Source organism: Rhinoraja longicauda, chromosome 8 (genome assembly GCF_053455715.1).
Source record: "Rhinoraja longicauda isolate Sanriku21f chromosome 8, sRhiLon1.1, whole genome shotgun sequence".
NCBI classification, from domain to species: domain Eukaryota; kingdom Metazoa; phylum Chordata; class Chondrichthyes; order Rajiformes; family Arhynchobatidae; genus Rhinoraja; species Rhinoraja longicauda.
Window position 1 is genome coordinate 28,378,390 of NC_135960.1, and position 17,922 is coordinate 28,396,311.

At 41.3% G+C, this 17,922-nt stretch overlaps 1 protein-coding gene across 3 annotated transcripts in view; it reads right to left on the bottom strand.

Annotated features, from left to right (window-relative positions):
- Positions 1 to 6,119: 6,119 nt before the first annotated feature.
- vps8 (VPS8 subunit of CORVET complex) overlaps positions 6,120 to 17,922 on the bottom strand; it is a 432,205-nt gene continuing 420,402 nt past the window's right edge. For all 3 annotated transcript variants that reach the window (XM_078403484.1, XM_078403485.1, XM_078403483.1), the window contains one exon: positions 6,120 to 6,404. In XM_078403484.1, coding sequence (XP_078259610.1) covers positions 6,264 to 6,404 — 141 coding nt within the window. In that variant the 3' untranslated portion in view covers positions 6,120 to 6,263. The remainder of the gene's footprint in view (positions 6,405 to 17,922) is intronic.

Sequence of the window (17,922 nt, forward strand, 5' to 3'; positions counted from 1 at the left end):
AGGGCCTGTTTCTACACTGTATCAAAACTAAACTAAACTAAATATGCAGATAGGGAGAGTCTACGCAGACTTATATAGCCTGGCAGGTGATTGAAGTTTCAGTGGGAGAACACTTTGTGAACAGTAATCATAACTCCATAAGTTTTCAGATAGTTACAGAAGAGGACCTCCTAAGGACCTTCTACAACACGGTGGTTGCATCAGCCATCTTCTATGGAGTGGTCTGCTGGAGCAGCAGCATCTCAGCGGCGGAAGGGAAGAGACTCGACAAGCTGGTCAGGAAGGCCAGCTCTGGCCTGGGTTGCACCCTCGACTCAGTGCAGGTGGTGGGAGAGAGGAGGATGATGGCAAAGCTAACTTCGCTGCTGGACAATGACTCCCACCCCATGCAGGACACTGTCACTGCACTGAGTAGCTCCTTCAGTGACAGTCTCCTTCACCCCAAGTGCATGAAGGAGAGATATAGGAGGTTCTTCCTTCCCGCTGCTGTGAGACTGCACAACCAGCACTGCTCCCAGCAGACGAGTCAACAATAACAGCTAAGAACACATGGAAACAAATGACAATTTATGTATCTTTTATTTATAATGAATGATCTCTTGCTCTCTTGCTATCCACTTTGCTGCAGTAACACTGTAAATTTCACTGGTGCGGGGCGAATAAAGGAATATATTATTATTAAGAGGATAAGACTTAACCTCAGGGGAATATGCTGAATTGGTGAAAGTTTAATTACAACTGCATTCGGCAAGAGTCAGGAGTAGATTAGGAGCAGCAGTTATTTGACAAGTTCACATCTGATATGTGAGAGCAATTTAAAGGCTAGTTATTTAGAATTCAGGACCAAGATGAGATCCATTACTGGTTACTGAGAGGCAAAAGAGAAAAATGCTGGCACCTTGACAGAGATCTATGTATCCACTCTAGCCATAAGTGAGATTGCAGAGGACTGGAGAGCAGCCATTGTTTGTTCTTAGTTTAAGAAGGGAAATAGGGGGAAGCCAGATTATTATAGGCCAGCGAGCTTCACATCAGTGACAGGGAAATTACTGGAGAAGATTCTTAGCAATAGGATTCACACATATCTGAAAATGCATAAACCACTCAGTGATAGTCTTCATGGGTTTGAGAAGGGGAGATCATGTGTTACAAACTTGGTTACATTTTCAGGAGATGGTGAAGATGATTGATGGTAGGGTCATAGATATTGTCCATGTGGACTTCGATACAGCATTCAGCAAAGTCCATCATGGTCGATTGATCCACAAGATGAAGGCATATGGAATACATAGAGATTTGGCAGATTGGATTCAAAATTAGATGGTCACAGAGGTTAGGGTGTACTTGTAAAGAGGTTTTTTTTCTGAATGGAGGTCAGTGATCAGTGGTGTTCCATAGTGATCAATGCTAGGACCTCTTTTGTGTGTGATGCATATAAATGAGTTGGACAAAAATGTAGGTGGTGTTATAAATAAGTTTGCAGACCTCAATTGAATTGGCAGAGTTGTGGATAGTGAGGAAGGCTGTCAAAGAATACAGGATATAGATCAAACAGAAATTTGGGTGGAGAAATGGCAGATGGAGTTCAATCTGGACAAGCTGGAAGCTTGAGAGAAATTGAGGCGCTTTTGAAGAATAAGAAGGAGGCATGGGATAGGTGGGATCAGGTGTATCCCTGGAGGAGTTTCAAGAACTGAGGAGCATGTTAAGGAAGGAAATCGGAAAGGCTTTAACATGCCCAGAAGAGGGGCTATTTCTCAAGCTTATGTTGGGCCTTTTTGTATTAGTGGGGAAGGTGACAGACTGTTAAGTCGGATGGGAATGGTTGAAAGAACTAAAGTGGCAGGAAACTGAACACAGGCACTCCGCAAATTGGTCATCAATCTGCACTTATCTTCTCCAATGAGAATATTGAATACAGTACAACAGATTGGAAAGAGATCAAGTGAATCATGGCTTCTCAAGGAGAAGCTGGGTTGCAGCCCTGCATGGTGGGAAGAGAAGATATTAAAGGACAGACTTGCATCTCCCATAGCTGCTTGGGAATGTGTTGTGAGAAGGGGAGTGGGGAGGGAGTGGTGGGAATGTAGTTGTTTTGGAATGTCATGAAAGGTAGCCTCATTTTATCAGAGGTGTTTACATATCTGTTATGCTGCTGCAAGTAAGAATTGCATTGTTCCGTTTTGGAACATATGACAATAAAACACTTGACTCTTGGTATTTCCTTTGTCCTATTCATTCCTCACTCACGTTCTCAGCAGCTTAAAATTAACATGTTTTTTTCGTACCCAGTTCTGACAAAGGATCTTTGACCTGGTAAGTTTTCTCTATTTCCACAAGTGCTGCCTGACCTGCTGAGTTTTGCCCACACATTTTCTGTTCTTGTATGAAATTTTAATTCTTGGCTATTAGATAAAATGGTTTAAAATCACACTGCTTTTTAGTTAATCTTGTTACAATGGTTCTGTCATAATCTATAACAACCAAACGGATACATTTTAAGAACGCAATATTTATGGATGGTTTGCTTGCAATATATTTGTTAATTGCTCAAGGATTGATTAGGATTCTGCATTGTCATTACCCCACCCATTTATGACATCATGTATCCCCGTAATAATGAAGTAATCATATGAATAATATCCCTCAGGGGAAAAGAAAATGGGTGTTTGGGAAGGGAAGTGACTCTGAGAAGCTACTGCATGCTCACATTGTGCCTCTAGCCTTTTGCTGACAATGTGAGCAGCAAATCCCTGATGACGATGATGGTTTGATGAGTAGGAAAATTAAGTTGGACATGTCAGTGGATCATTTTGGAGAGTGGGCTGGATGAATTCTGCCGCACTCTTAATTAACAGTGTTATGGGGGGAAAGTTAATCCATTTGCCTCCTGTTTGTATAATGATTTGCAAAAATGAGTGCAAATAAGGCGTTCGAGAGGTTCCCTGTGGATTAACTGCTGCAGAAGCACTCTGCCACCATTTAAGAAATATTACTCAAAAAATCAAATCACCGAATTGGTTCTTAACTAGTTTTATTAACGAGGCTCAAATTTGACAGCTATCAGTAAAATACAACAACTTTTTCAAAAATGGTTTACTGTCTTTTGACAGCTTGTCCTTCTCGAAAGATGATAACTATACTGGTAATAATTGTTAAGTCTCACGGAAAAATGATTTTGTATTGAGTCTGGGTGAAGAGCCCAAAAGAGGATAGGGATACTCCAAAGTTTGATGTCACATTACATGGAGGATGCCAGTTTGGCTCAGAGATTTCAGGCAGACTGCTGCAATGAGACTCTCCCTCCCTTCATTCACTTCATTGACAACTTTCTCAGTCTTATCTGTATTTGATCTTTTTCATCAGCCTTTTTGTCTGGGAAGAACTGAGCAAAAAAAACAGCAAGGCTCCTTGATCATTAAATTACAATTAAAATTACAATAATTATGGAATCCTCACACCGAGCTTTACCAGGAATTTAAATTAGAATTAATTATGATATAGAAAGTCAATGTATAGTTTGGTGATGACTAACAGGATCGAGAGAGGATAAAAAGTTTAATAAAATTGTATTTATAACATTAAAAATCTAGGGCAAAAAAGGTGCATATATAATTAAAATTGAATTTAAAGAATTATGTAGTTGTGAATAGAATTGTACCAACTTACTTTTCTGTCATCTTTAGTCAGGAACAGGCAGATACTGTAATTATTCCAACATCTTGCCATTTCATTTATTTGAGAATTAAGTCATCATGCGATGTTAACTGAACTAATTTGCTTTCTCTCTCTCAGCTCCGATGGAAGATCTTTAATCTAAAATGTTAACTGTTTCTCTTCCCAGGAATGGACCGAATGTTTATGAGGGAAGGTTGTTCAGGCTAGGCTTATATCCACGGATGACACAAAAGTGAGAGGCTATGTATTAAAACGTAGAAGATTGTGAGGAGTCTTGACTTGGAGCATGTGGACAGATTACAATGATAAAACAAATTCAAATTTGGATCCAGGCACTCACCACCCTCTGTGTGAAACACATGCCCTGTACATCTCCTCTAAACTTTGCCTCTCTCACCTTAAAGCCATGCCCTCTAGTGTTTGATATTTCCATTCTGGAAAATGGTTCTGACTGTCTACCCTATCTTATGCCTCTCATAATTTCTATCTCAATACTTCTATCAGGTCTCCCCTCAACCTCTGATGCTCCAGAGAAAACAATCCAAATCAGTCCAGCACCTCCTGTGGTGAATATACTCTAATCCAGGCATCAGCACCTCATATTCTGCTCGGGAAACTTGCAGCCTTAAGGTATAAAGATTGAATTCTCCAAGTTTAGGTAACTAGCCTACTAATACCCCACTCCATTTGCCCCCCCCCCCACCCTTCCATGTGCCCCACCAGGATGGACAGCCATTTCCCCCTTTCCCCTTCCACCTATATTCCGTCTCTGGCTTCATATTTTGTGCTCCTTTATCCTTATCTCACACTTTTTGCCTGTTTATCTCTGGCCTTTGTCCAACCATCGCCAATCACCCCATCATCAACCTGTATCTATTTGTCACTTGCCAGATTTTGTCCTTCTCCTTGTTGAAAATAGATGCAAAATACTTTAGTATCTTGCCTACATCCCATGACTCCAAGCACAAATTCCCTCCTTTATCCTTGAGCGGTCTTACCTTCTCCCTGGTTACTCTCTTGTTTTTAATGTAGGCATAAGAAGCCTTGGGATTTTCTTTAATCCAATTTGCTGATGCCAATTTTTGGCCCCTTTTGGCCCTTCAAATTGCCTGCTTGAGTTCGTTCCTCCTTGCTTTATATTCCTCAATGGCTCTGTCTGATAACATCCTCTTAAATCTTGCAAATGCTTCCTATTTATTTTTGACTACACGTACAACCTCTTTGGCCATATAAGGCTCCCTTACTTTGCCATTTTTATCCTTCCTCCTTACTGGACTACACTGGTCCTCCACTTTGATCTATTGGCCTTTAAACAACTCCCACATGTCAGATGTGGACAAGCAATATTAACTGCTCCCAATAGACCCTCCCGAGCTCCTGCCTAATAATATAATTTGCCTTACTCCAATTTAGTATCTTCCCGCAAGGTCCAGACGTATTCCTATTCAAAACCATCTTAAAACTTCTGGAGTTGTGATCCCCAAGACCTGTTGCTCTTTCACTGTTTCACCAGTCAACTGGCCAGGCTTGTTTCTCAACACAAGGTCCAGTATCGACCCTTCTCGGATCGGACTAACAACATACTGTTTCAAGAAACCCTCTTGGACACATCTAACAAATTCTGCCCATTGGAGCATTGGCCTTTGGCATTGTGCAAGCCCCAGTCAATATTGGGGAAGCTAAAGACAACCCTGTTGCTTTGGCATCTTTCTGCAATCTGTCTACATATCTGTACCTCTATCTGCCTCTGGCTATTGGGGGGCCTGTAGTACAATTCCATTGGAGTGCTTGCACCTTTCTTATTTTTAAGTTCTACACATAACTCCTCAGCAGACAACCCCTCCAGTATGTCTTCTCTGAGTGCCACTGTGATTGTCTCCCTCATCATTAGTGCAACTCCACCATCTCTTTTCCCTCCCTCTCTGTCACGTCTGAAACATCGAAACCATGGAGCATTGAGCTGGCACTTGTGTCCCTCTCACCGTCACATTTCTGCAATGTCCACAGCATCATAGTCCCACGGTCCGATCCAGGCTCTATGTTCATCTGCTTTCCACACAATACTCTGTGCATTGAAATAAACACACTAGGCAGCTCAGAATGGAGAGAACAAGAGTGGAAGCGAGTCATCATCAACCTCAAAGCATATTTTCAGATGAAGAAAGCACAGAATAGCTGTCTTGCCTTTGAAACCAATTAGACATTGGATGTAACTCAGCAGGTCAGGCAGCATCTCGGGAGAGAAGGAATGGGTGACGTTTCGGGTCGAGACCCTTCTTCAGACCCTTCTTTGGGTCTCGACCCGAAACGTCACCCATTCCTTCTCTCCCGAGATGCTGCCTGACCTGCTGAGATTGTTCATTTTTGTCTCATGATAAAGTAGAAAAATGTAATGTTTCAATCTTTCCATAAATACTCAAAGCAGCACAGCAGCAGAGAACATACTTTATTCATAGTAGCAGTGTTATGGATGTAAGTTCTGATAGGATATGCAGGAATGGCTGATATTTTTAGCCTTAGCATTAAATTTTAATGCAAATGGTTTTAAGAAGTCCATTTTGAATGTGCAACCAGCATCTACAATCCTAATCTTCAGTGACCGGAGGTGGCGACAGTCGCAATTGAAAATTCTCATTTTGGAATACGCTATTTGCCATTGAACCAGGATGGAGTAAACCATGCTTGTCACTGCTTCGATTACGAGAGAGCTCCGTAAGAATTGCAAGCTGCAAGAAACAAATAGAAAATTTATAAATACTGCACATCCTGTTACGTCATGAGCAAATACATTTGAACAAGGCAATAAAATGAAATAATAAGGCTGCAAGACTTCAGTTTGTCATGAGTGTCAAGGGTATTTGTCACATTAATGATATTCTTACGCTTTACAGGCCCATTAACACAATAAATATACAATAATCAATAATACAATAAATTAATAAAGAGTAATAATAGGTAACCAGACTGCAATAGCGCAAAACCACAGAACATGGTGTAACCAAAGCAAAGTTCATGGTGGATCGTTTCTGAAGTAGGGTTGAGCCGTGTGGTTCAAGAGCTTGGTATTTGCTGGGAAGTAAATACTGTTGCCCGGAGGTCACAGTTCTCAGGCTTCTGCACTTTCTTTCCAAAGGCAATGGTGAGATGAGTGCTTGGCCCGGGTGGGTGGGTCTTTCATGAAATTAGCTGCTTTTTGAGCCATAGCTTCTTGTAGATTCCTTTAATGATAGGGTGGCCAATATCTGGATGACTGGGCAATGACCACCACTTTCTGCAGCCTCCTTTGTTCCTGGGCGTTCGAATCACCCAACCAGATTGTGATTCAATCAGCCAGTATACTCTCTAATGCACATGTGTAGAAGTTTGATAAAGTATTCATCGATGTACTCAATCTTCTGAGGAAGTTGACGTATTGATGAGTTTCATTTGTGATTGCAACAATGTGCTGGCTGCAGGTCAGATCTTCAGAGATATGCAGCCTAGGAGATTGAAGCTGTTGACTCTCTCCACCATCGTTCCATCGATGTAAACAGGTTTATGAATTCTAGATTTTCCTTTCCTGAAGTCAACAATCAGCTTCTTTCAGATTATCTGTCTCCCTCGTGTATTCTGACTCATCATTGCCCATTATTCATCTAACACCGGAGGTATAATGAATTTAGAGATGGTGTGGAGCTGCGCCTGGAGCAGGAGGTATAGAGAAAGTAGAACAGGGACTGAGCACACACTCTTGAGAAGCTACTGTGCTGTTGCTCAATGAGGAGGAGGTACTGATTGGAATCTGCCGATGAGGATGTAGAGGATCCAGCTGCACCAAGATGAGCAGAGACCTAATTCTTGAGTTTAGAGATAAGTTTAGAGGGGATGATGGTGTTGAATGCTGAATTGCAATGGTACAATGCCAGAGTAGAGAGTCAGCGAGTTTGCATCCCCTGTTCATCTGTTGTGGCAGTAGGCGATTTGTAAAGTATCCAAATCTTTATAATATGCATCATAACCAACTACTTAAAGCACATCAGATCAACAGAGGGATTCAATACTACATGTATGTTTGGAATTATAAGGGCCAATGAAATTTGAATATTTTTTGGAAAGGCAGCAAGCTTTTTGTGCCCCCAAAGAATGGATGATTGATTTTTGCAACCACTGTCATTATCAGGAACTTGAAACTCGGGTAGGTGTACAAAACTAACTCTGTATGTACAATATACCTTGAAGCACTTGCATTAATCAAGTTCACATTAAAATGCCAAAGCTTTTGGACAGTCCCTTTCTCATGACTCTTCCCTAAGCCTCCCCAAAATGTAGGCATCCCCATAATTATAAACTACTCCAAGATATGTTGCAAGTATATAAATAGTTGAGGCAGATACAACAAACAATGTTTAAAAGACATTTGGACAGGTGGATAGGAAAGGTTTTGTGGGATATGGGCCAAATGGGGGGAAATGTGGGGCTAGCTTAGAGAAGGCATCTTGGTTGGCATGGACTAGTTGGATGGGTCTATGATGGGTATTTATTATAGTGGCAGGCTTGTGAAGTGGGCAACTAAAATGTTGTAAATGCTGTTGCTTTATTTTATTAAAAATAAAATCTTCCTTCCATAAATCCTGTTATTAACTTTTCACTTGGGAATTAGAAGGATCCAATTAGCAAAAATATCAGTACTGAAGTCTACAGTAGTAAATTACTGGGTCTATTCCAGGTGTGCAGAATTTTTATAATTAAAATGATAAATTGCAGCCACAAATTTGTGCATTCATCAACAATAGTAAACAAAACCACAACAATAATATACATTGAAAGATATTGATCATCGGAGACATGTTGTTCGCCAATGACGCAGCAGTTGTGTCCCACACCCAGCAGGAACTACAGTCACTGATGGACCGCTTCTATCGGGCTTGCAAGGACTTTGGGCTGACCATCAGCCTGAAGAAGACGAACGTCCTGGGACAGGATACAGCGGCACCGCCTGTCATCACCAGCGACGATTATGAACTCAATGCCGTCCATCAGTTCGCGTACCTCGGCTCCACCATCACCAACAACCTCTCCTTGGACACAGAGATTGACGAGGATCGGGAAGGCAGCTACAACTCTCCCTCACCTCACAACTCGAGTGTGGACCAATCCAAAGCTGACAGTGAAGACAAAGATAGCAGTCTACAACGCCTGTGTCAACAGCACGCTGCTGTATGGCAGTGAGACATGGACTACATATGCCAGACTGGAGAGAAGACTTAATACCTTCCACCTTAGAAGCATCCGCCATATCCTGGGTATATTCTGGCAAGACAGAGTGTCCAACGCCGAGATTCTGTCTCGCGCTGGCCTTCCGAGTGTGTACACTCTACTCAGGCAGCGCAGGCCATGTCCATCACATGGAGGATGGCCGTATTCCAAAAGACATCTCTATGGAGGGCTAACATCTGGGAGGAGAACCATCGGCCGCCCCCAGCTACGTTACAAGGATGTCTGCAAGAGAGATTTGAAGGCGTTTGACATCGATGTGGAATCCTGGGAGAGCCTTGCAGCTGACCGTACGAGGTGGAGAGGTACCCTGAACCAACATCTCAAAACGGGGGAAGAGAAACTGATGAACGCAGCGGCAGAAAAGCGGCCACGCAGAAAGGAGCGCAGCAACTTCAACACACCAGAGACCACACACAAATGTGACCTTTGCGACAGAGACTGTCACTCCCGCATTGGTCTCTTCAGCCACAAGCGACGCCGATCTAGCCGAGGTGTGGAGCAAGCAGCCAACTAGGATGCATCACCCATGGTCAGCCATGACAGAGGGGGCCTAAGAAGAAGATATTGAACCACCACTTGCAATTTTACAGATTGATAGAACATCACCTCTTCCTGTCCATCTGCTGGGTTCCACTGGGCAATTGGGAACCCACTCAGGAATTCACCATATTGAATGGCAGAGTGGACTTGATGGGCTGAATGGCCCAATTCTGCTCCTATAACATATAAACATGAAAGCAAGTATGCTTCTCCATACTAAAGAATGGTCCTGACTCAAAACATCGCCTATCCATGTCTCCCAGAGATGCTGCCTGACCCGCTGAGTCACTTCAGCACTTTGTGTCTTTTTTTTTCCTCTTCCAACCAACATGTCCAATATTAGAGTCTTAATTATATTTAGTGAACTCTGATGGGTAGGCCACATTATTGCATGCATGCCTGATACAAACTTCCTTGGTCAGGCACTGATTTAAAAACTTCGCCACAGGAAGAGATAACCAGACGGACAGAGGAATTGATTCGGGGGTATTCTCAAAGCCTCTGTGAAAGCATAACATCACTCACCCGTGACCTCAAACTGAAGTAGGACCATTCTGGAAAGCATGGTGACCCTGAGTCCATCAATTAGGAACAATGGAAGAAGAAGTACACCACTTTCAAAACTACACAGCCGTCCAGCCTCCAGCTGCGACTGAGTTGCCAGGTCTAACATTGGCCATATCAGACCTACTTCCCTTCTTAAACAAAGGAACAACATTGGACACTCTCCAGTCTACAGGTCCTTTCCTGTGGCTAGAAAATACTTTGAAATTATTAAAAGTGTGCTTGAAGAGAGTACAGTTGTTTTATACTCTCATAACCTTCTTAAAATAGTACCGTTACTATTTACATAGTAGTGGGACTACTAGCAATAATATGAGAAGAAGGAAAACCTGGAGACATAGCTTGCAACAATAGCTTTGAAAGGGAATGGGTAAATTAGGGATATTCAGCATGGCTTTGTGCGGGACAGGTCATGGTTTTACAAACTGAGTTTTTTGAGGAGATGATGAAGGTGATTGATGAGAATAAAGCAGTGAATAACTGCAACTTTATAACTGCATTTGGAGTATTGTGTGAAGTTACCTTAGTCCCATTATAGGAAGGATATAGAGGCTTTGGAGAAGGTTCAGAAGAGATTTACCAGAATGCTGCTGGATTAGAGGGTATTCGCTTTCAGGAGAGACTGGACAAAATCATACTATTTTCTCTGGAGCTTCAAATGCTGAGGGGAGACCTTATAGAAGTATATAACATTATGTAAAGTCTACAAGGACTTTAGGTAGGCATTTGAAAAGGTCTTTCATCGTAGGCTGATCCAAAAAATTAAGATGCATAGGATCCTCGGTGAGTTGGTAATTTGGATTTTGAACTGGCTTACCCAGAGTAGTGGTGGAAGGATGCCATTCTGACTGGAGGTCTGTGACCAGTGGAGGTCTGCAGGGATCAGCAATGGGACCTCTGTTGTTTGTGATTATATATAAATGACTTGAGAAGAAAATGTAGATGAGTTGGTTAATAAGTTTGAAGACAACACAAAAATTGGTGGAGTTGCAGAGGGTGGAAAAGGCTGTTAAAGGATAGAGCAGGATACAAACCAGTTACAGATATGGGTGGAGAAATGGCAGATGGAGTTTAATCCAAGCAAGTGTAACGTGTTGCACTTTGAGAGGTTAAATATAAAGAGTAAATGCACAGTTTACTAGCAGGACCCTTAACAAACGGAAGGATTATGAGATCCAGGTCCATAGCTCCTTGAAACCAGCAACACAAGTAAATATACTGATAAAAAATTGCATTGTATGCTTGCCTTCATTGGTTGGGGCTATTAGTGGTCAAGTTGTCAAGCAGGTCCTGTTGCAACTTTATAACTGCATTTGGAGTATTGTGTGAAGTTCCCTTAGTCCCATTATAGGAAGGATATAGAGGCTTTGGAGAAGGTTCAGAAGAGATTTACCAGAATGCTGCTGGATTAGAGGGTATTCGCTTTCAGGAGAGACTGGACAAAATCATACTATTTTCTCTGGAGCTTCAAATGCTGAGGGGAGACCTTATAGAAGTATATAACATTATGAGAAGTATAGATAGGGTAGAGAGTCAGACCTTTTTCCCAGGCTGGAAAAATTGAAGACTGAAGGGCATAGCTAAGTTGAGAGGAGGTAAATTTAAAGAAGAGGTCCAGGGCAAGTTTTATTGCATATAGAGTGATAGATGTTTGGAACATGGGTTCTCCCTGTGACCACGTGGGTTTTCTATGAGATCTTCGGTTTCCTCCCACACTCCAAAGGCGTACAGGTTTGTAGGTTAATTGGCTTGGTGTACGTGTAAATTGTCCCTAGTGTGTGTAGGATAGTGTTAATATGCGGGGATCGCTGGTCGGCGCGGACTCGGTGGGCTGAAGAGCCTGTTTCCACGCTGTATCTCTAAACTAAATTAAACTAAACATGCTGCTATGGGTCATGCTGGAAGTATATATAATATTGGCATTTTTGGATAGACACATGAATATGCAGGGATGGAAGAATGTGGATCATGTGTGGGCAGAAGGGATTAGTTTAATTTGGCATCATGCTTGGGCTGAAGGGTCTGTTACTGTGCTGTTACTGTTTTATGCTCCATATGTTTAAAAGGGATTGGATAAATGCAAAGGGTGAACACCAGTTCGGCTCTGATTCTGAGTGAACAGGATAATGCTTTAGATCACAGTTAGAATAGCTCACTAATTGTTTGCATCAAAGCTGCAGATTCAAGCCATTAATCATATTCTGTGCAATGATATTTTACCATTATGAATATAATGGGCATGGTGTCATATCACCACCTATGGATGTCTGCTCAAATCATATGAAATAACACACTTCTGCAATGAGATGACTCCATCATTCATAAGTGATCTTTTTTGAAAGCACCCTTGGGATCAGTGACCTTAACAAGAGTCTCTGGGAAATGTAATTTGTCAGTGCCTTCTATCCTACGCACATTTTTCAATACACTCTCTCCCTGAAATTCCATGGGGTGGGCTGGTGTCTCATTAAAGTCTCTCTCTTGCAGACTAGGAGAAAATCAGGGCTCTGCCTGATCAAGGTCTAAATATTTCTGCTGCTTAGAACAGAGGCCCTGCAGGGACCAGAGAAAAGTTTGTTTCAGAACGGTTTATAATGTTTCAATTTTCAATAATGAATACATATTAAGCCCCTATACCTTCAAAAATTCCATGATAAACTACAATCCAGTAAATCATTAAGTCTGCTCAATAGTTAAGCACATACTGAAGTACAAAATAAGAAGGGACTATTTGGTACCTCAAGTCCAATAAGAGATTATTTTGTCCATATAGACATTGTCATTATATCTATGCAATACAATTAATCTTTCAAGGCAAACATTTCCCAATATATTCTCAAACTTGATTAAGTAAGACTCGTCTCTAGTATTTAACCTTTTCCTCCTCTAGAAAGAAAACAAAATAGGCTTTTTCCTTTTCCAAACTCCACTTTAATTTTCCTCCCGTTCTGTCTGTAACTCTGTCACAGATTTTTCAAATGTAAGTCTCTGTTTTAATGTGACTCTGGGGCTCTGAACTGCCGTGGAGATGGTGGGAGTCGGGGATGGATCAGCAGATCATTCCATTCACCTTCAGTTTACATTTTATATTTGTTTTATTTCAGTTTCTGGCACTCCATGGTGCTTTAGACACATGGGAGGGATGTCATTAGCAGGCCAGAGATGTATTGTTGTTTCATTATCAAGTAACCTCTGGTGGTCCAGTAAAACAGATAATCCAGAAAGGTTCTGGAGCTGAGGGTGCTGGAAAATCGGTATACAACCTGTACCTTCAATCTAACTAATAATATATTTTGACACGAACAACTACTACCCCCCGAAGAATCTCCATGATGCAGTGGAAAGAGTGGAAACAGTTTTCCATAGAGTGTTTATCAAAATAATTATGAATAACCCCACAAGGAGTACTTCAGCTTGCACCAAAGTTACAAAGTGAAAAACTGCTGACCCCAGGCCTCACGTTGGAAAAGGAAGTACAACCAGTATCTGCACAGGGTTGATGAAAGTTTCTTACAGAGAATAAACCTGACTGGATTGAACACTGCACTAAGATGCATTGGCCTAGATCATTCTTTTTCCAGTGCTATGTGCATTACCTGCATCTTTTTCTCATGTCTGATGCAGGTACTGGACTTTTTGGATGTGCTGATAAGGAATATAAAGCATCGGTAAAGGTTCCCACGGTCTCTGTGGTTGCACTGAAGTAGCCACACCATTGTTGCCTACACTTAGGGAAACTACTCTCGTAGAAAAAAGAAAAATACTTCCTTCAAACCACCACCCGTTTTGCGACAATTACATGCTCCAAGATTCCTGACCTGCTGCGTTCTCTAACCCCCCCAGCCTCAGCTGTTGTTTGTCACCCATCAAGTACCCCAAGCCACCAATCCACCATTGATCCATGTCAATGGTTCATCTCGCCAACATGCCTGCTCATCACACCACTGGGAATCGGTGCAATTAAGTGGCAGTGATTCATTTGCAAGGGATTTTGGAGCAATATTGAAATTAAAACATGGTCCACAAGATATAGCTTCCCTGTATCCTATCTTTAAGAACAAGGGAACAGGGCCAGGGCATAAAAATACGAGTCATCAAATTTCTAGCTACTTAAAGCCTTACTCTATTGGATTTTCAATTGAGTAGCGTATCAATCCTAGAATGTGCCATCCTACATTCACCCTATACAATCATCCTCCTCTGCTTCAAATATTCATCAAATTCTTTTTTTAAATACTCAATAATTTCTGCCTCAATCATTCTGCAAAATCAGCACAAAATTTAAAATCCTCTTAAAAATTTAAAAGCTCCTAAATTAAATTGCGCCAGAAATAGCTCACCATCAGTGGAAGCTATGTGTGCTGCATCACTAGCCTTTGAAGCAGTCATCAGTGACTGGGAAAATAAAGCTTTCTAAACTGGTTACAACATTCTGAGAATCTCTCCAAGAATGACCAAATCTTCTTTGAAAGTATAATATTGAACAAAATTACAAAGTGCAGCCTCAGCCTTCCTCTCCTTTTTTTTCTGCAAATAATTTCCATGAATAATTGCTTCCTATTTATCCTTTCAAAAAATTGTTCTGTGCCTCAGTTTCCTGTGAAATCTCAAAGGGACATCAATCTATTCTCACTGCAGTTTACTGTCTGACTCGGTGTGTATTTATAGCATTTTCTCATCCCTTTGGAGATTTTAAACATCACAATATCCTTTTTTTCCCTTTAGAATAGATGTGCTTGACCTATAATTCACTAATGTTCATCTGCTCTCCACACATGCCTTCTCTATGTTCCATCTGCTCTCCACACATGCCTTCTCTATGTTCCATGGTGTATTTGGCCTTCTCTTACCCTCCTTTGTGATTATCCTGGTTTAAATCAACTATTGAAATAAATGTTTGCATTAGTTCACATATTTTACTTATTATAATTGTTACGTAGATAAGGTCAAATACTTGGTAAATCTAGCGTTTCTGGTGGACAAATGGGATGAAATCTCTTGACTAAGTTGAGGTATGTAGCTGCGGGTGACAGACTCACTTACCTTCCATTTAAGTGCTCAGCCACTGCTAAGAAAAATGTTTCACCAAGGGAAAATGTAGTGCAAAGTAATTTGGTTCTGGCAATCACATTGCAGCAGAGTAAAATATTATGAAATTATCTGTTGGAAATTGCAAAACATTCATGATGAGTGCTGCTGTTAGTGCTGGTTATAATCTGTATAAGTGATGTATTTTGAAATCATCACTGCACAGCTACAGCAACTGCAATAAACCTCTATTTGCAAATCTCAGGACTATTTCTCAGAGCGATCTGGCTGAATACCAGAGTTGCAAAGTGACTGATACAGCAGGAAAACCATTTTGGGGTGCTTTTTGATAAGCAGTTAATTGATGGCATTGCTTCAGTGCTTTGGTGTATGATGCATGCATAAAAGCAAGTTAATAACTTGAACCACAGAGAGAACTTAACCACATTGCTGGCAAAACTGAGTCTTTCTCTCATCTTGCAGTCTTCATTTCTTTCCTTACTGATTTCCCATGCTAAATATTGCCAATATGATTTGCTCCAGTTAATGAACATCAAAATAAAAATTACAGATGCTGGAAATCTAAAATAAAATCAAACAGAAAACCTTCTGAATATGTCCAGTATTTTCTGTTTTTACATTATGAATAGCTTACGTTCCTGAGATAAGCCGACAAGGGTTCACTTGATGCCTGGTTCACCTGGCAACGACACTCTTTCACCTTATATTGTGCAGATATATTTTTTATCTGAACCAAGAAGTGGCCAGTTAAATGAGCTTTTAAAGGTGACTGAGGAGGAATAAAATCCTCTCCAGGACAGAAGCACTCAAGTTTAGTGATTTCTGCTGTGAGCGGATTGCTTTAGTGTTTGTGCCATTAAGATGGCCAATCAGAAACTAAGTCAAAATCAAAAGAACCGCAGCTGCTGGAAATCGAAAATAGAAACAGAAAATGCTGGAAATACTTAGCAGGTCAGCCTGTATCAGTGGGCAGAGAAAAAGAGTCAATGTTTCAGGTTGAAGATCCTTTCTGAGTATTTCCAGCATTTTCTGTGTTTACCTTGGAAATGAATATTTATTTGCAGCTTCCTTTTGTGCTCATAACCAAATATAGCCTGGCCAGAGTTTAGTTTAGTTAAATTTATTTAGAGATACAGCACGGAAACAGGCCCTTCAGCCCACCGAGTCCGCGCCGACCAGCAATCCCCGCACATTAACACTATCCCACACACACTACGGACAAGTTGCATTTATACCAAGCCAATTGACCTACAAACCTGTACGTCTTTGGAGTGTGTGAGGAAACCAAAGATCTTGGAGAAAACGCACGCAGGTCATGGGAAGGACGTACAAACTCCGAACAGACAGCACCCATCGTCAGGTTCGAACCTGTGTCTCTGGTGTTCTACTGCTGCGCCACCATGTTGCCAAAACAGTGGCATAACTGTTTGTAGTGAGTGGTAGAGGAGAAGTTGGGTGGGGCATCCAAAAGAGTCATTTACAATGATGCACAGTGTAGGGTAATTCCCTTAAAGAACACATCGTTGAGGCCTACCTCTGTGTCACCATTTACTACTGTTCTTCGCCAGAAAACTCCTTCTCAGTTCTTGAAGCTCTTGCAATGATGAATTACATAAATCCGTTCTTGAATTATTTTTGGAACGACTCTTTCAAAATGATACCATAGTTTATCGTTTTAAAAAAAGAACAATTCATCACAATATGTGTGTACATATTTTTAGTGGATGAAAATTGCATGGCATGCTGCATATTTAATGAACAGAGGGACATTGAGGACTCGAGTTATGTATGCAGAGAGGTGTAGTCAATGCTGCACTTTGCAAATAGTAGCAAATCAAGAAGAGACTGCAGCAAACCACAATACCAGCCCAGATGTCATCAACCTATCAACCCACTATTTAATCAAGCAGCACCTTTTACTGTGAGTCACTGTGATGGACGTTTGTGTTGGGGTTATGTGTCTTGTGTTCTTTTTTGTATGTGACTGCTATGTAGTTTCGTTCGGTACCTTGGTACCGAATGACAAATAAAGCTCTGTTATACTGTTATACTGTTATACTCCAACACTGACATTATAACTGGAACTACACTGGATATGTTAAGCAATCCTTAGGATTTTGCAATCCTCACAGTTTCAACAGGATTTTGATACCTAAGGGTACATTGATTTTATTTGGGTTGTTAATATTTGAATGAAATTCAGCTACTTTTTTGAGCAATTATCACAAGATGCATGAAAGGATTCAGCGGGTAAGGGAAAATAAACATACTGGCAAATGTGGCCTCCCCACCATCCCTTAGTATTTCAGTTCACTAGCTACACAGGCTGGATTTTGGATATTCAATTTTTAAAGAAGGCAACATTTATTTTCTTCCCAGGTAGTGCAGTGATTCGTGCTGTGCAGAAGCCAATACCTTCTATTAATTTTTAATTGTCGAATCACACCTCACCATCTCAATCCAGCCACCTCCATTCAAATGAACTTATCAAAATATTTTGTCCTGCCTCTTGCAAGAAAACCATCTCCAACTCTCACTTTCACTGTTTCCACCGCAACTGCTCCCAAGATTAGCCTTTCCACTCTAGGGCATCCGAGATGTGCTTTTTTGTTAACAAACATGGGTTTTCCCCTTGCTGTTGTGGATGGATCCCTCACCAATGTCTTCTCAGTATCCTGCAGTTCTGCTCTTGCTCCCCCTCCACTCAGGCTGAACAAGGATAGAGTTCCCCTGGTCCTTGCCTTTCACCTCATCAGCCTCCGCATCCAACACATCGTCCTGTGACATTTCCGTCACCTCTTATGTGATCCCACCACCAGTCACGTCTTCCCAGTT